Here is a 20,057-nt window from a genome sequence, read left to right on the forward strand (position 1 = left end):
CTAAAATGGGTTAACATTTCTTTGTACTCCAAAGTACCAAGCCGTAAAGCTTTCCTAAGTTATGCAAAGATATACCAAAGTCTGCGGTATGTACTAACCCCAAAATGAAAATAGTGCATATGGATTTCTCGCCTGCCTACTCAGCTTTTGCACACAGTATAAGTCACACAACAGTGTAATTAGTGGTCAGAATATGTAATCCAATAGTCACGCTGTCAAAATAAACAGTTTTTAGGGAAAAGAAACTAAAAACAAAGTGGTAAAATGAAAAAAAAAAAAGTTTGTGTATACAAACTTTTTCCAGTGCTCAAACGGGACATTATTGAGTTAGAGAGGGTCCAGAGAAGGGCAACTAAGCTGGTAAAGGGTATGGAAAGTCTCAGTTATGGGGAAAGACTGGCCAAGTTGGGTCTGTTTACACTGGAGAAGAGGCGCTTAAGAGGTGACATGATAACTATGTATAAATATATAAGGGGATCATATAATAATAATAACCTCTCTAATGTTTTATTTACCAGAAGGTCCTTCCAACGGATACGAGGGCACCCACTCCGTTTAGAAGAAGGGAGGTTCCATTTAAATATTCGGAAAGGATTTTTACTGTGAGAGCTGTGAAGTTGTGGAATTCCCTCCCCGAATCAGTCGTGCTGGCTGATACATTATATAGCTTTAAGAAGGGGCTGGATGGATTCTTAGCAAGTGAGGGAATACAGGGGTAGGGGGGATAGCTCTTAGTACAAGTGAGGGAATACAGGGGTAGGGGAGATAGCTCTCAGTACAAGTGAGGGAATACAGGGGTAGGGGGGATAGCTCTCAGTACAAGTGAGGGAATACAGGGGTAGGGGGATAGCTCTCAGTACAAGTGAGGGAATACAGGGTTATGGGAGATAGCTCTCAGTACAAGTGAGGGAATACAGGGGTAGGGGTGATAGCTCTCAGTACAAGTGAGGGAATACAGGGGTAGGGGGGATAGCTCTCAGTACAAGTGAGGGAATACAGGGGTAGGGGGATAGCTCTCAGTACAAGTGAGGGAATACAGGGGTATGGGAGATAGCTCTCAGTACAAGTGAGGGAATACAGGGGTAGGGGGGATAGCTCTCAGTACAAGTGAGGGAATACAGGGGTAGGGGAGATAGCTCTCAGTACAAGTGAGGGAATACAGGGGTAGGGGAGATAGCTCTCAGTACAAGTGAGGGAATACAGGGGTAGGGGAGATAGCTCTCAGTACAAGTGAGGGAATACAGGGGTAGGGGAGATAGCTCTCAGTACAAGTGAGGGAATACAGGGGTAGGGGGGATAGCTCTCAGTACAAGTGAGGGAATACAGGGTTATGGGAGATAGCTCTCAGTACAAGTTGATCCAGGGACTGGTCCGATTGCCATCTTGGAGTCAGGAAGGAATTTTTTCCCCTCTGCTGCAAATTAGAGAGGCTTCAGATGGGGTTTTTTGCCTTCCTCTGGATCAACTAGTATTTAGGCAGGTTATATATAGGCATTATGGTTGAACTTGATGGACTTATGTCTTTTTTCAACCCAACTTACTATGTTACTATGTTACATGTGTGCACATATGTAAAAGTTGTGTGACAGTGTGTAAGTGTATAAAAGTGTGCAAAATCAAAACAAAAAAAACTGCTAAATTGGGTGCTGTGTGTGTGTATAAATGTATGTAAGTGTGTGTAAATGTATGTAAGAGTGTGTAAGTGTGTAAATGCAAAAAAAAAAAAACACCTTTACCTGTCCTGAAGCACAGATCGCATGCCTGGTCGTCTTGCTGCAGTCCTGTTGTCAGTGGGCCGGCGCTTGGGAGGGGGAGGAGGAATTGGGACCAAGGAGCAGATGCAATGCGAGGAACAGGATCCTCCATTCTGTTTCTCTATCCACTATGATTATTACTATGATTATAACCTGGGAGACAGACCTCCAATTTACCACTCCTACGATGGAGCTCAGAACTGCTCTATCTATCCCTTACTGACTTACACTCCTAGAATGTATTGTAACAGGAGCTCACCTACTACTATCTACAGAGCTTATTAATGGGGTCCCTGTTTCTCGAATTTGCTAAAGGAATTATTCCTTTAGTGCATTATATTAAAGAGTTGTCACATCAGGCTATTTTTTTACCTACTTCCATTACACTTCTGCTAGCTTGGTCAACCACAAATTACACTTCAGGGGAACAAAAAAAAAAAACCTGCATCACTGGAATATTTCATAACAATGATTTATTTGTTCAAAACATAAAAAATATAAGTGCAGCTGAAAGCAAACGTGACCCCTTACCTGCTAGTAACTAATTCCTCTCTGGATACATTTACCACTTTAGTAAACCGTAAAATTCGAAAACATTTAGGTAAACATACGCAATTCACTAAAAATAACGACTTAAGTGGGAAAAACAGCACTCACTACACTTCAAAAAGACAGGTCACTTTCCATTAGAAACAGATGGTAGAGACAGTTAAATGATCTCCACAATTTCTTATTGTTAAATGCAAACAAAAGGAATTCTGGGAGTGAATTCCAAACTCTTAAAAAAATCCCATTTACATGGGTTTATCCTATAGGCCAGTGCTGTCCAACTGGCGGCCCGCGACCCCCCTCTGTGTGGCCCCCCACCTGTCTGGCTGCTTTGATGGCTTACTCTTGTGTAAGCTTTAAATGGTATCAGTACTGAGATTAACTGCCCCCCCCCCCTGCATGGTTCTCACCTCAGATTCAGGCTGTAATCCCCCTGTATTGTTTAAATATATAATCCCCTGTACTGTTCACACCTTTTAATCTCTGCATTGTTCACCCCTGCAGTGTTCACACCTCAGGCTCAGGCTATAATCACCCCCATTGTTCCCCTGTTCACACCTCAGGAGGAGTAGAAACCCACAAATAATCCCTGCATACTACAAAAAGAACATATACTGAGGTGGTACTTCAATTAAAAAGTTTTTTAATATATAGTTATTGTGCAGACTGTAGGAGCAGTGCCAGCATTGTGTCACTGTAGGCTGCCTGTGTGTGCCATACACACAGGCAGCATACGGCAAGCAGAGTATGGCACACACAGGCAGGGTAGGGAAGGCAGAGTATGGCACACACAGGCAGGGTAGGGAAGGCAGAGTATGGCACACACAGGTAGAGTAGGGCAGGCAGAGTATGGCACACACAGGCAGGGTAGGGCAGGCAGAGTATGGCACACACAGGCCAAGTTTGGCACAAACCAGCCAAGAATGGCACTCACAGTGAAAGTATGGCACACACAGGCAGGGTAGGGAAGGCAGAGTATGGCACACACAGGCAGGGTAGGGCAGGCAGAGTATGGCACACACAGGCCAAGTATGGCACAAACCAGCCAAGAATGGCACACACAGTGAAAGTATGGCACAAGCAGGCAGGGTAGGGAAGGCAGAGTATGGCACACACAGGCAGGGTAGGGAAGGCAGAGTATTGCACACACAGGCAGGGTAGGGCAGGCAGAGTATGGCACACACAGGCCAAGTATGGCACAAACCAGCCAAGAATGGCACACACAGTGAAAGTATGGCACAAGCAGGCAGGGTAGGGAAGGCAGAGTATGGCACACACAGGCAGGGTAGGGAAGGCAGAGTATTGCACACACAGGCAGGGTAGGGCAGGCAGAGTATGGCACACACAGGCCAAGTATGGCACAAACCAGCCAAGAATGGCACACACAGTGAAAGTATGGCACGCAGGCAGGGTAGGGCAGGCAGAGTATGGCACACACAAAGGCAGGGTAGGGCAGGCAGAGTATGGCACACAGGCAGGGTAGGGCAGGCAGAGTATGGCAGGTTTTTGCTGTACTACAACCATTAATATGGGTATGGCCATGTGATAACATGGGTGTGGTTTCAAGTGGGTGCGGTTTCAAAACGGGGAGTGGTCAAAACTGGCTTCCATTATTGGCCCTCCACCACGTAGGTCGGAAAAATTCCGGCCCTCGGTACAACAGAAGTTGGACAGCACTGCTATAGGCTATTGTCCTGGCTTCAGCTTCAAACCCAGTGGGTGAGCTGTAGCCTATAGGATAAACCCATGTAAATGGGATTTTTTTAAGAGTTTGGAATTCACTCCCAGAATTCCTTTTGTTTGCTTTTGTCTGTATGAGGCAGTCTCCTCAACCTAATTTATTTGTTTATTGTTAAATGGCAATCGTACTATAGTACAGGTATAGGATCCATTATCCAGAATGCTCAGGACCAAGGACATATAAGGGGTCTTTTCGTAATTTGGATCTCCATATCTTAAGTCTACTAAAAAATCAATAAAACATTAATCAAACCCAATAGGATTGTTTTGCATCCAATAAGGATTATTTACTGTATATCTTAGTTGGGATCAAGTACAGGTACTGTTTTATTATTACAGAGAAAAGGGAATCATTTAACCATGAAATAAACCCAATAGGGCTGTTCTGCCCCCAATAAGGGGTAATTATATCTTAGTTGGGATCAAGTACAGATACTGTTTTATTATTACAGAGAAAAGGGAATCATTTAACCATTAAATAAACCCAATAGGGCTGTTCTGCCCCCAATAAGGGGTAATCATATCTTAGTTGGGATCAAGTACAGATACTGTTTTATTATTACAGAGAAAAGGGAATCATTTAACCATTAAATAAACCCAATAGGGCTGTTCTGCCCCAATAAGGGGTAATTATATCTTAGTTGGGATCAAGTACAGGTACTGTTTTATTTCTACAGAGAAAAAGGAAATCAGTTTTAAAATTCTGAATTATTTGATTAAAATGGAGTCTATGGGAGACAGCCTTTCCGTAATTCTGAGCTTTCTGGATAATGGGTTTCCGGATAAGGGATCCCATACCTGTATACAAAAGAAAGTGACATATTTTTTAACAGGTGCTTGACTTAATGGCATAATCAGCCCAGATCCCATGAATATGTTATTGAAAAACCACCCTAAGGTTCCCAATTATTATTTTCTGCCGAAAGTAAGAGACTTACATCACCCCCAGGTTGTCCAATTGTATACAGTATCAATTTCTTGTTATAACCACTTGCTGTTCATGTTGATACATATATTTAAGATATGGCAGAAAATCTTGATTCATGAACAAAACACATTTTCTTAATAATCTAGAGGTAAAAAGGTTTTGGTGAATACATTGTGTTATGCATCATAAATCTTAGAGATCCATATATCTTTATACCCCCATTATGAAATGTATTAATGAATATCTGTGCAATACATCTAATACCTCTACACATGAGGTTAATTTCATTTGTGGTTGTTTAGACTGTGTGCTAAAAAGAAACTATTTTGAATCTGGTGATCCAACCAAATCTATTGAAATTATATGTGGACAATGTGTTTATACTGTGGAACGGAGGTGAAATTGAAATTGAATTTACCTGAATGAAATGATAAAAGCATACACTATCTAGATGCAGAGGTATCTGTCATGGAAAATATATTCTATACCATTGTATACACTAAATCTACTGACAGCTTCTACCCATTAGGTATCACTCGTGCCTTTAAGATTAAGAAAGATTACCAGCATGGATCAGTTTTATCAATAAAGATCAATAAAGCATTTAACTGACCAATAAATGTCTTGAAAAAAATTACCCTAATAAAATTTCTTCAAGAAAATGGTCAAAAATGTATCCCACAAAGATCTTTTAACAACTAATCTACACTGGTCTTCAAAAAGGCACCACCAATTAGGTTTGTCACCACTTTGGTGCCCATTCTAGTTTCCTCAAAAAGGAAAACATTGGCGCATTTTGCAAAAAGATAGAAGCTTCGGCAGATTATTCACAGATCTAATTTCTTATAAAATAGGCAAACGTATTGGAGATTATATCACTATATCATACAGTATATTGAAAAAAACTGGTTCTGGTCTTGTCAAAAAAGGGACTTTTCTATGTATGGATCGTACCAATTATAATTGTATAATTAAGGGGGAATTCAGTTTACTATCCAGCAATGGCTCTAAGATCCAGTTCCAATCATTTTCCACCTGCATGTCTAATGTGATCTTTTAAACAAAGGAAAGGTAAAAACTCAGTAAGCTTTGTCAGAAAGGTCTATGTAAATACAGCCATAAGCACTCACAGAAACACTGCACTGAGTCCTCTATCAAAAGAAACACAGGATTTCTTTTCTTCTTTTGTGTACACATGTTCTTCAATGTCAGACTTTTTTCTCTCAGAAAAATTCTTCAGGGCACAGGCACCAGTCTGCTCACTTTGCTCCTCTCTCCCCCTCCCTTCTCCTGCCCCCCTTCCATCAGAATTTGCTCCCCCTCCCAACTCTGTGTAATCTGAGCTACCAGCAGTTAGAGCTGCAGCATGGAAGCTACTGAAACCAAGCTAAAATGGCAGCTGCTATCTTATACAAACAGAGGGAGCTTCTAGGGCTGTTTAGTCAGGTATGGTAATGCTTTCTGCAGAATAAATGCACTAATGTGGCTAATACTCAGAAATATATTGGCTACGCCTGCTATCCTCTGTCCCACAGTTGGTAGGTTTGAGGATGGATGATCATTATTATTTGCTCACACCATATACCAACAACTTTGCCAAACAGGGTTTCCTGTTCCCCCTGAAACTAACACGAATGTCTTTTCTTTCAGACAAAAGGAAACCAAAGGAGAACAGAAACAAGATTTTTTTAGGCAGGAAGGGTATTTTTAAATGTATTGGGTTTTTTTCTTTGCAATACAATTCACATACTGTAGCTCCCAAAAAGGAAATATTGAAGAATACCATATCTTTTTATGGATCAGTCTAAGGAAAAAAAAAGTGACATCATGGGTTTAATTTTCTACTCTTTTACTTTATAATACCATCATTTATTTTCCCTCTTTGTATGAACTGTTGTGCTCTCATAGTTTACCATGCGAATACTAGAAAACTTGAAAATCTTTTTATTATTATACATTTGCAGTTTTATTCTCTGACCTTGCGTTATTTTTTAGGTGTTTTTATTGCTTCATAGGATATGTCCACTTTAACAGTGACGAATGAAGCGATAATACCATTTTGGTTGTAGTAAAACTGATTTCGGGCTTTCTAATGGTTTGTGGGTTATTAGTTATTTTGTGGGTTATTATGCAGCTAATAGGAACACAGAAGTCTGTGCACCTCCTTCCTACCACATGGCACTTATTCCCTGTGCATTTATATATTTTTATTGTATTTATTTATTATAACATTTGTCCTCCCTGTGTGTAATTTTGTATTTTGTAAGACTGTACAGCGCTGCGTACCCTTGTGGCGCTTTATAAATAAAGTTATACATACATACATATCTTTTTTTTTATTGCACACTTATTTACTCCAATCTTGACAACTTGATCATTTAAAAAAAGCTCAATACCGCTAATATAACATTATAGTCTTCATTTTCAAGATTTCAACATATTTAAAAAAAAATGAAATTTTAAAATAGCATGAATTGCCTCCCATTGACTTCTACAGAAACTTGGCAGCTTTTAGCTGTGGCTTTTTGTATTGAAATTTTGTGTGCTTAATAAACCTCAAATATTAGCGTTTCAGACACTCACTTGCCTTGGCAGCTCCCACTGACTTATACATGAACTCACAAGCTTTTACATAAAAATTTTACGTTCAAGTTTTTGCGCTAAATAAATATTGGACATTCAAGTTCTGGAAACCATAGTGTGAATTTGGGAGTTTTTGTGCCACAAAATTTGAACCATGGAAAAAATTTAAACATCCCTTTAGTATAGTGGCATCAGTGAGGACATCTCTATCAGTCAGGAAGATAAAGGAGAATATAAAAGTAAAGCTGGCCATACACGCACCTATATTATCATATGAAATAAGTTTTCATGGGATATTCGGTAAGTGTATGGTAGATCAAAGAGACGACCGATATCGCAAAAGCTTTGGATATCAGTCGTCTCGTTGATCGGGGGTGGGACATATGATTTTGATCAGGTGCCGTTGAAGGCTCCCAAGCAAAATCTGCTTTAAGGGCTGATTCGTCAAATAGGGGTAGAATTCCTATTGTTTCTACCTCCATATCTGACGATTCAGCCCTGGACTTAGGTAGGGGAAATGAACGCGACCATTGGTCGAAAGAAACATTGTAATTGTAAGGTGTATGGCCACCTTTAGAGTAAAGTGCAGATACAGCAAGAGATACACAAGCTAGACTCTCTGGGGGTTATTTGTGAATATAGCCAACTTTCAATTTTTTATGTTCTTGGAGAATAAATATTTACCTGGCAATTCTAGCCTACTTAGAAATACCTATTACTTAGAAATACCTATTAGCTCGGGCTCAAACAGGTAATTGGATCATTTATCAAGTTATATAAATAAAATCTAAAAATCTTCTATGCCCAGACAAGAGTCATTCATTGAAATTTCTCTTTTCATAATATTTTTGTTTTTCTTTTAAAATGGTTGTTCATTTCTTTATTTTTCCTATTAGAATAATGCTCTTTAGGTCTTAACATACCTATAGTGATGGCAACAATATGAGATAGGAGCTATTGATTATGAACCATAATGGTCAGAGTGCCATGTTGGAAACATTGATAGTATTTCAGCTGTTATTCATGGCAAAGAAATGAAGGAGATTTACTGTTTGATAACTATACCCTATGCAATTATAAATGTGTCTATTATTTAATCAAGTTTCAAATACACTATATTTATTTAGAATTACTGTATCAGATCAGAGTGAAACTTGCTGCTGGACCAGTAGTCAGAATATAATGAAACCTGGCAATGTTAACAAACCACTTGAAGCCCATGAAGGGACATTAGAGAGCCGGTACCAGTGACCACAATATTGTCGGTTCATAAGGACAAACTGCAACAAAAATTCAGTAGCTCTAACTTTTTTAGGGTTGAATGAAGCTCATTAATTTGCCCTTGGTATATGAAAGAATTTTATATACAAATAATGTAAAGCCCATGATAACTTATTGTAAAACAAAGATTAAGAAAATTATGTTGGCATCAAGAATCATGAGATTCCATGAATTATCACTTAATCCTGTTTTGGGGCAATAAAAGCCTAATCTGAATACTTATATAGTTAATGTTTCTTGAAGAAAAGACAAAAAAAACCAAGATGTCCAAGAGATCATCCAAGTGATTAAGTAAAGGAAAACGATACCTTTGAAGAAAGTAGGTCTCTATAAAAATATATCGCTCAGCTCAAATGTAAAGCCCTGCTTCATCTAAAGAAACCATATTCATAAAAATAAACTTTTTAGTCGTATATGCCATTGGGTAATCCTAAATAGAAAATTCTTATTTGAAATACTAAGGGACGTCCCCTGGGATCATAGGTGCACACAAACAAACCAAGGCACACATACATGAAGTATGGGGTGTATCAGTAAAGACACCCTTAAGCAACTTTGCATTTAAATCATTTTTTTGACTTGAACAGAACTAGCACTTATATACTAAATACAGTAACATCTGTGGCTTCTCCGTCCATTTTTGGGTGGTTGCAGATGAACACAGTGGGTTCTGCCCTACTTCTGTTTCTACATTTGCAGCCAATACTTAACAGGAAGCACAAGTCTGAGAATATCATTTAGGGGAAGAGAAGCAGAAGAATAAGAATAGACTAGAGGAGACATAAATCAGATGATGTAAAAAGAATCTAATCCAAGAGAAGAGCATCATGTCTAGAGAGAGGAGAATAAGACAAAGAAAAGAATACATCCACCTAACAGGGTAATGTGGCTCCATCATAGGGCTTTTTACTGATCCTAGGGCTTTTCAGAAGAAGAAAGGTAAAGCAACGTTCCTCCTTGTGCTGAAATTTCTTTCAAATTCCTACTTTGTTCAATCTGGGTCTTAAAAGTGCTGAACTGTATGTGATGCTTAAGTAAGGTTTTGTAGATTTGACTTCTGCTTAACATTTATTGGGATTTATTTTCCATTTGATTTTTTGCGTGCAAACAGTATAAGGCTGAATATTCCCAGTGCTGCTGTGCCCCTATCTTGTCGGAATTAACTTGTTTGTGGTAGGACGGTATATGGATGATAAACAGATTATCTAGGTGATTCTCTACATTAGAGAACTATTTTTTTTTATAAGAAATTGTAATTGTTTATACACTTGATTATTTGTTTTTGAGAAAATTGTCATTAACTAGGTATACGACTATAACTTACATGTAGCATTGCTGTAGGTAGTAGTGACTTCTGAAAATAGGCAGTATGTGTACTTGTTTATGCTGCTGTGACTTTAATTTAATTTATAGAGCTTCATTTATAAAGGCCCTGCAGTCAAGTGCTTATGTGCTAGAGCCAATCATGGCCCTTAGTGTGCATTCATTAAGCATTTGCACCCAGGGTCTGCACATTGTGCCTGAACCTAGAGGATTCAGCACTATATTAAAGGCGCACTAACCCCCACATTTTCTTAGCTTAATTGGCCATGGTTGTAGATAGGGCCAGATTCAATTTAGTGAGAAAAATGTATCTCATGGCTTATCAGATGAACATTGACGAGATTCAATTCAAGGAGAAAAAATTTTTCTTCGTATTTATTTCCATTTGTTTTTCCACAGACTTCAAAAGAGTTTTAACAAGATAAATGGTGAGATAAGTTTTTCTAAATCGAATTGCATCTCGTCCAAATCCATCCATGAGTTTTCATGTGAAGAACCTTTTTTCTCACCAAACTGAATCTGGCCCATTGTTTGTTAGTTTTTCCAGAGTTCAAACTGTCAGCTTTGGACAACACCATCCTGTGGGAATGTTAAGCACTGACACAGCTATTGGGAGGCAGTAAGAAAGATTGGGAGAGAGAAAGAGTGGAACAGCAAGAACATCAATAAACATCAGGATGTGGCAGCCTCATGTGTTTGTGGTCCTGTTTGGTCTCTTGTCCCTGTATGGGAAGGGTGAGTATGAGCCCCTATGTGTTACTGTGTGTACAACTTGTTGATTGTAAGCTCTTCTGGGCAGGGCTCTCTTCACCTCCTGTATCGGTTACTGATTGCTTTATATGTTACTCTGTATGTCCAATTTATGAAACCCACTTATTGTACAGCGCTGCGGGATATGTTGGTGCTTTATAAATAAATGATAATAATAATATAATATCTGTACAGGTGGAATTGTATTTACCATCTGCTTGCTGTAGATCATACAGGGACCCAACATTATGGGGGAGATTTTCTAATCCACAATGGTCCGAAGGCGTCCAAATGCGGTTTTTCGTAATGATCGCTATTTTTGTGACTTTTTCATCGCCGTTGCGATTTTTTCGTATATGTCCCGCGATTGTTTCGTCGCCGTTTACTATCGCTCAATACGGAAAAATCGCGCCGGCAACGGAAAAGTCGCGCAAAATACGATAAAGTCATGGCAGCGACGAAAAAGTCGCGACTGATACGAAAAATCGCGACGGCCCCGAAAAAGTCGCTACATTTTCGTTTCCAATACGATTTTTTCCCTTTCTGGATTCGGATTCATGGATTAGTAAATCTGCCCCTAAGTGCTGCTTGTTTACTGGCAACACACAACATGGTAAGATCTAGGAACCCTGGAAGGAATGGGTTAAACATGTGGGAGGAATGATCTCTACTGCAGGAAAAATACTAATACAGATATAGGATTCCTTATCCAGAAACCCATTATCCAGAAAGTTCCGAATTACGGAAAGACCATCCCCCATAGACTCCATTATAAGCAAATAGTTCTAATTTTTTAAAATTATTTCCTTTTTCTCTGTAATAATAAAGATATAATTACCTCTTATTGGGGGCAGAACAGCCCTATTGGGTTTATTTAATGGTTAAATGATTCCCTTTTCTCTGTAATAATAAAACAGTACCTGTACTTGATCCCAACTAAGATATAATTACCCCTTATTGGGGCAGAACAGCCCTATTGGGTTTATTTAATGGTTAAATGATTCCCTTTTTTCTGTAATAATAAAACAGTACCTGTACTTGATCCCAACTAAGATATAATTACCCCTTATTGGGGCAGAACAGCCCTATTGGGTTTATTTCATGGTTAAATGATTCCCTTTTCTCTGTAATAATAAAACAGTACCTGTACTTGATCCCAACTAAGATATAATTACCCCTTATTGGGGGCAGAACAGTCCTATTGGGATTATTTAATGGTTAAATGATTCCCTTTTCTCTGTAATAATAAAACAGTACCTGTACTTGATCCCAACTAAGATATAATTAATCCTTATTGAATGCAAAACAATCCTATTGGGTTTAAATTATGTTTAAATGATTTTTTAGTAGACTTAAGGTATGGAGATTCAAATTATGGAAAGACCCCTTATACGGAAAGCCCCAGGTCACGAGCATTCTGGATAACAGGTCCCATACCTGTATATATATCAGCCATATGTTATGCCTGTTACCCAATACATCCTTAATGAATGCAGTGTGTGTGTGTATTTTTTGCAAATCAGGTGCAGATTTGTGGCTAACATGATCAGGGTGACAGTAGCACCCCCAGCTTCAATATGCACATTGTGCAGGGATCATTAGACTGGGGGGGCACAATGGCTCTTAGGACAACGACAAGCACATGCAAGTGGGTTTTAAAGAATGGATTAAATACACAAACATTTACATCCATTTTAGTGCAAGTGCACTTGTAGCAGTAAATAGCCCTTATTGCCTCTACCTGATAGTGGTTGAAAATGCAGCCTGGAGAGATGCAGAAAGATAGTTGAACACTTATAAAAGAGATTCTGGGAACAAACTCAGTGGGTGAGCTTTAGCCTATAGGATAAACCCATGTAAATGGGAATTTTCTAAGAGCCTTAAGGAATTTGTTCCCAGAATCTCTTTGACTTATTTGCATACGTATGAGGCGGTCTCCTCAATCCTTTTAACTTGTTCGTGAACGCATAAAAATGAGACCAACAGAAATGTTTTTTGTGGTGTTTTATTGGTTTTCATTGCTTCTTTGCTTTTAACACACACAGACACATATGTTATACATACATACGCACAGAAATACACACATACATACACACATGCACAAATCCATTCATAACCCTACGTGTGTTTTCTCACAGGTGCCAACTGTCAACATGGTTATACTCTAAATGCCCAGCAGTCAGTGTCGGTGGCATCTGGTCTCTGTGTGGAAATTCCCTGTACATTTACTGTTCCTGCCGGTAGCACTTTATCTACACGTGTCACAGGGATTTGGAAAACAACAGACACTCCTTCCTTTATTGCAGCCTCTACAGAGGCCTCTATGGTTTCTGAGGGAACAAAAGGCCGATTCACCCTGACTGGGAAAGTACATGAAAAAACCTGCTCATTCTCTATCAGCAATGCCCAACCAGCCGATCAAGGGGAATATGTATTCCGATTTGAAGACGGATACCATAAATATACCTATAGTTCATACAAGCTCAGTGTGAGTGTGACAGGTGAGTAAGAGAAACCCAGTGTATATTGCAGGTGGGGGTACAGTGAGATGGGACTGATCTGTACAATATGTCATTATACTGATGTCAGATGGAGAGACTTTTCTCACTAAAACCTGCAAAATATTATTAGGGAAAGTCTATGAAACACCACAATGTAACCCTACAACATCCATTTTAATTGACAGATTTCATCTTGGTGCAGGGAAGTAACCTATATATATATTATAGAGTAGGGGCAGATCTCAGTGTGGCACTAGTCTTAAAGGGGGTTTTCACCTTTACATTTTTAAGTTATCTTTTATGAAGTTATATAATAGACAATTCTAAGAAACTTTTTAAATGGTCTTCATTATTTTATCATCATTTGTTTTTTGTTTTTTTTAGTTTTTGAACTATTTGCCTCCTTCTTCTGACTTTTTCCAGCTTTCAAATGAAGATCACTGACCCCAGAAGCCAAAAAACTATTGCTTGTGAGGCTACAATTTTATTGTTATTGTTATTTTTTATTACTCATCTTCCTATTCATATTCCTGTCTCTCATTCAAACTACTCCCTGGTTGCTAAGCTTATCTGGACCCTAGCAACCAGCTGCTGAAGTTCCAGACTGGAGATCTGCTGAACGAAAAGTCATATAATTAAAAATAATAATAATGAAAAATGAAGACCAATTGCAATCTGTTTCAGAATATGACTCTCTACAGCAAACTAAAAGTTAACTCAAAGGTGAACAACCCCTCATTCAAGGGCACTCCTATAATCCCAGTGTAAATGAGGTCCTGATATGCATCAGACACATCGGTGCTAAAAATGTTCTGGTTGAGGTACTTCTGTAACACTGTCTCTGCCACGTTCAGAGGTGGCGGATCAAACGATACCCCCAGAATGAATACTTAAGCAACAGATTATATATATAACATATAACAGTTTATATTATGTTAAGTGGCCTATTAAAGAATCTCCCCAAACTGGAATATATATATCAGTAAATATTGCCCTTTTACATCCTTTCCCTTGAGCCACCATTTTGTGCTGGGCTGTGTGCTCCCTCAGAGATCAGCTGACAGGAAATAATGCAGCTCTAACTGTAACAGGAAGTAGTGTGGGAACAAAAGGCAGAACTCTGCCCATTCATTGGCTGATGGGGCCTAGCATGTATGTGTGCCTTGGCTTGTTTGTGTGAATCCTTTGTTCCCAGGGGGCGGCCCTTAGTTCTTCAAATGGCAATTTTCTATCTAGGATTACCTAATAGCACATACTACTAAAACAGTATATTTGTATGATCTATTGTATGATATTATGATATTTAATTTAGATGGAGCACTATATATTTTTATAGGGTCCTACATTGTTTGGGGGGTATAGTTTTCCTTTCATTTGGAAGAGGAAGCAAGACAAACCAAGTGGCTCTGAGCGCAACTATACAGGAGCACTTTTTAAAGCAGGCTTGAAAGAAATTAAAAGAATACCTTTTTTTTTGCACAACGACTGCACGTAACTGTATGACCACAATTGCGGTTTTACTCATATCCTACCCTCTTATATCTGAGCAGTGTGGGGAGACAACATACTGTATTCTGCAGTTTATACTGATTGAAGTGATCAGTGAGCTCCCATGATTCAACCCTGTAAACGTTGTAGAATCTGCAATAGTACAGTCAAGTAGTATGGTCACCCTGATGATACAGCTTTGGCTGACATTTTGGTCTATGCCAGTAGACACACAGCACTTAAGGGATTTATGTGATAGGAATGAGAGACACACAAAATAAATCAATCAATATGAATAACATTAAAACTGTAGCTTCAAATCTACTCTGTTTTTTGTTGGTGGGTTCAGTCACCATGAAAACCAAATTGCAGGTTGGAAATAGGATTAGGAAGTCTAATTATTTAAAATTAGAATAGGTCCAGCTATAATATACTAAAAGCTAATATAAAGGTATATTATACCTTTATACTGGCTAGCCATAGCTTTCTGTCAGCTGATCAGACAGTTCTATAAAATGGAATACAGGAATGCTGATATTCTACTGGAGAGGCATTAATTACTCTGGCAGCCTGGCAGCAGTTTGGAAATCAAAAGTAAAGATATATAAATAAAAAAGAAAACACTGGTAAGAAAAAATGTTTTGGGGTTGCCGACATCAGTGACCCTGACAGCCAAAGAGCCTTTTCACTTGCAGGCTGGAAATTGGTAGACTAGGAAGCCTAATAACACAAAATCCATAATGAAGGCCAACTGAAAAGTTGATTAAAAACAGTTAACCTTTCCTTTGAAAAAGAACATTGGACAATGTATTGTAAAGATATAAAGATGGCACCTGTCCTGCTCTACATTATATGTATTGTACCCCTGTAAGTGCTCTCTTCTGACAGAGAGAAGAGAAAGGGGTTCTTGCAAACTGAGACTCCTCCTATCATGAGACATCACTGCTTCTTATTATTTACTTTTGAAAGTGATGAGACAAAAGAAACTGCATTACCTGGATCATTTACACTAGAGACCCACATCCTTTTCCCAATGAAATTACTGGTGAGAGGAGAGCACTGTGTGACCAACATGTCTCATTAACATCTGCTCCATCTGTATCTCCCAATTCTGTTACAGATCTACCAGAACCTACTATATCCCCTGTGGGGGAGCAGATCGCTGGGAAGCCAATAACACTGACTTGTACGGCTCATCCAGCACCTCAAGGGTGCAAGGGAAACATCACATGGGGAGGAAATTTCTCTATGTTTATAGAGAACATATATAACTATGAGCGGGAGGATCAGGCTGGTAAAGTCACCTCCATATCAGATATCACTGTTACTCCATCCCAGAGAGAGCACAATAGCCCCCTAACATGTACAGTGACTTACAGTGGGGTCTCCACTAACAGCAGCATCACCCTGGATGTTCAGTGTAAGTTTCCTCTTTTCTTCTTACTTCAATTGGTTGCTGTGTTTTTTCCCCTGAATTTCCTTTTCATATTTCTATTGTTGCTGTTTTTAAATCTTTGATTTTGGAGCACATTCAGTAAAAGGAAATTTCAGGTGTTTATTTCAAAAGATAGGGCATAAAACCTAAAAAATTAACTCACTATCCAGAAAGTACTGAATTACAGGAAGTCTGTTACCCCAACAGCCCTTAATTGATTATATTTGCCAGATGATTGTACTTTACCTTAACCTCTTGACAAATGATAAGCTTGCTATATCTACTAACCAATATTCTCTACTTTCTGTAAATCTATAAAAATCTTTGTTCAGAAATAAGTAATATAATATATCTATATAGCCTGCAACAGTGATAAAACAACTGGCTGAAAGTGGTGCTGCTCAGCTTGGAAGATAGAGCTAAAAGCTTTAATAATACAAAGGTGGTTATTGGTGTTATTTAGGAGCACTAGATCTGTCTGTCTGGAGGTGGTACATTCTTCTTATTAGCTGGAGTATATTAATATATAATATTTTATATAGATGGATCAGTTTTTACACAAGATAAAAAGGAAACAAAATGAGTAAAGCGGAAAGGGTGTGGCACAATCAGGAAATGACAAAAGCTTTCCTTCCCAACACATGGTTGTCAGAATGGCAAATAGACACTGATATTTTATTTAGGAATTTTTTTTATGTAAAACTGTTTCTTCAACTGTGTTCATGAGACAAAAGCAGGAATAATGTTAAAGGAAGATAGATGGGAATGCTTTCTATTGCTACAGAAACACCTACTGTCATAATTGCTCCAAATATTATGAATTAAATGAAATAAATGAATTGTAGGACATTAGGTCCTGCTGCTGCACTGTGGTGTATGAATTCCCTATTACATATATTATAACAACCCAGTGGTAAATTGGAGTTTATCTAATAAATGACAAAGAATATTGACTTTTTGCATTTTTTCTTTAATAAATTCTAATATATATATATATATATATATATATATATATATATATATATATATATATATATAATATAATTATAAATAATATATAATATAATCTTATAATCATATGAAAATTTCAAGTTTACAGTCTAAAATCACAAATTTTTTAAGCATTAAGTATTAGTAAAACTAATGGACATTTGTTTCTATGATCCTATTTATTTTTCCCAAACAGGAATTGCTCCAGCAGCTATTTTAGGAGCATTCTTGGAAAAGTTCAAGTGTTTAAGTTTCACTTGAAACTGGGTGAAATGGAAAACAATGATGAGATTAACTTCCCCATGAAACTGGGTGAAATGGAAAACAATGATAAGATTAATTTCCCCATGAAACTGGGTGAAATAGAAAGCAATGATAAGATTAACTTCCCCATGAAACTGGGCGAAACATAAAACAATGAGGGGATTAACTAAAAAAAAATTGGCAAAAAAGGGAGCTAAATATTAATAAATCACAAATTATGGGATTTATTTTCGGAACAACTAATTTTCGGGGAAAATGTCTAAAAAAAACTCAAATTTTTCGAGAAATGATACCAGAACAATTGGTTACTGGCAAACCCATCTGTAAATCAAACCCATCTGTAAATTAAACCCATCGAAAATATCAAGAAGTGAAAAAAAATCGACTTTTTCTCAAAATTGCTTAGTAAATTTGCCCCTAAATGATTTATTTTCTTTTATTGTAATTTCAGATGCCCCAAGAGGTCCATTTATTTCAAACTGCACATCAGAGGGTAATATTATACTATTTTATTCATGTCTAACATTTTCTATCTAGTTCATCATCACTCCATTTCAATTCTTTCATTACATTTATTGATTTTTTTTGTAAATCTGTGCCAAAAAAGTATTTTTCATTGTAAAATTTTGTTGAATTTGTACAAAAACAGCAAATCCAGTATCTCTTACTTCTAGCAAATAAAACCTACATATTTCATAGTGGAAATACAAGCATAGTATCTCTTTTCTCTACAACATAATTTCAAGAGTCAACCACCAAAGGGACAGGTGTGAGGGTGCTACACCCATATAGAAGTTTGGCTACTCCTTCTGAAGAAAAACTGATAAAATTTAAAAATTGGGTGTTGGTCTTTCCTTGTAAACTGGAAGATTAAGCTTTTCAAACAAGTGTTTTAGTCTTGGCGATCTCTCTCCTCATAAATGACATGGATTGATCAAGTCTGTGACTGAGACCAATGCCCTGGTCAGAGACTCTCTGCCCAAGAGATGGAATTATTCAGGGAGGTGCCAGCCTGAGAAAGGTATGACTGGAGGTGAATAGAAGGAATCACCATATGGGGTTTACCTTGACATGGTATGGTAGCTGGTCAATTTTGTGCGTAGCATGTACAGCGGGGTTGGTTCTTTGATATTAAAGCACAAAGATGTGATTCTCATGTACCTGTGATGTCTCTATAGGTTGCCGGGTTGAAGCCATAGAAGGAACCTCCCTGTCCCTGCTCTGCTCTGCTGAAAGTAACCCTCCTGCCAACCTGTCCTGGGCAAAAATGGGTCAGAGCAGCACCGACCCCCTAAATTCCTCAAGTGGGAGATTAGATGTTTCTCATGTAACCACTGATAATGGGGGAGATTACATGTGCCGGGCAAGGAATAAACATGGAAGCTCAACAGCGTCAATCAGAGTTGTTATTACAGGTTAGTGACGTATCCAAAGCCTGAAAGTTTAGAAAAAGAGATTTTTCGGGCATAACAAAGGTTTCTTTTTTACAGTAAGAGCTTTGAAGCTATGGAATCCTTTCCGATATATTTGTAATAGTAGGTACATTTTATGGTTTTCTTTAATAGAAGAATCAGATACCTTTTTAGTAAGCGAGAAACTAAAGGAAACTGATATTTAACCTCTTTAGAAAAATTTGATCCAAGACGGGAGACAAATTAGAGAATTAGCAAATAAGATAATTAGAGATATTTTTTTATGCCTTTCTCTTAGGGTATTTAGTATTTATGTGTACAAAGCAGAAACACGGATGGACATTTATTCTAAACTCCTGTGTTGCTATGTAAGGCTGTCTACTGATATACAAGAGAAAAAAATACTTCTTTAAAGTCATATGTCTTGGGATTCCAAGTCACTGTCACCTCATGTAAATTTCTTTTTTTTTTAGCTCTCACACATGACAAGAAAATCAACCATCTAATAATATTAATGATACGGGGACTTTCCATCTTAGCCCTCTCTGGTATTATAGCAGTGCCAGCAGTTTTGGTGATGAGATGCAGGAAAAAGTAAGTATGCCTTTGCTTTCTGATGGAATTAATACAGTCTATCATTAGTTTGTATGTTCTAGAACAAAACTATAGGTTCAAGAATTCTATTTAAGCTTCAACATTTGATTTCTACAATAAATAAAATAAAATGAATTAATCAATGTATTTATTCATTCCAAAAATGTTAAAATTAAAGGATTAGGATTTGGGCTGATACAAAGAAACCTCTAGCATTTACTTAGAAATTGAATAAATATTTTTTCATGTTTGTTTCTTTAAATTTAAATGACATATTTCTTGACAGTGAATGACCATAGGCAATTATAAGAATTATTTGATTTTATTTTGCCAGGAGAAGGCCACCGAAACAGGCTGAAGAACATCAAAGATCAAAGTCATCACCAAACACTTATCAAGTGGTTTATTGTAATCCCAAATAAGAATGGCAATTGACCTATGAATTATTATTGTTGTTTTTTAAAT

At 37.8% G+C, this 20,057-nt stretch overlaps 1 protein-coding gene across 1 annotated transcript in view; it reads left to right on the forward strand.

Moving 5' to 3' along the window:
* The first annotated feature begins 10,700 nt into the window (after positions 1-10,700).
* LOC101732718 (sialic acid-binding Ig-like lectin 13) overlaps positions 10,701-20,057 on the forward strand; it is a 31,274-nt gene continuing 21,917 nt past the window's right edge. Inside the window, exons 1-3 of the mRNA XM_031906223.1 lie at positions 10,701-10,893; positions 13,047-13,409; positions 16,018-16,317. Coding sequence (XP_031762083.1) covers positions 10,836-10,893; positions 13,047-13,409; positions 16,018-16,317 — 721 coding nt within the window. The 5' untranslated portion in view covers positions 10,701-10,835. The remainder of the gene's footprint in view (positions 10,894-13,046; positions 13,410-16,017; positions 16,318-20,057) is intronic.

Source organism: Xenopus tropicalis, chromosome 7 (genome assembly GCF_000004195.4).
Source record: "Xenopus tropicalis strain Nigerian chromosome 7, UCB_Xtro_10.0, whole genome shotgun sequence".
Lineage (NCBI taxonomy): Eukaryota > Metazoa > Chordata > Amphibia > Anura > Pipidae > Xenopus > Xenopus tropicalis.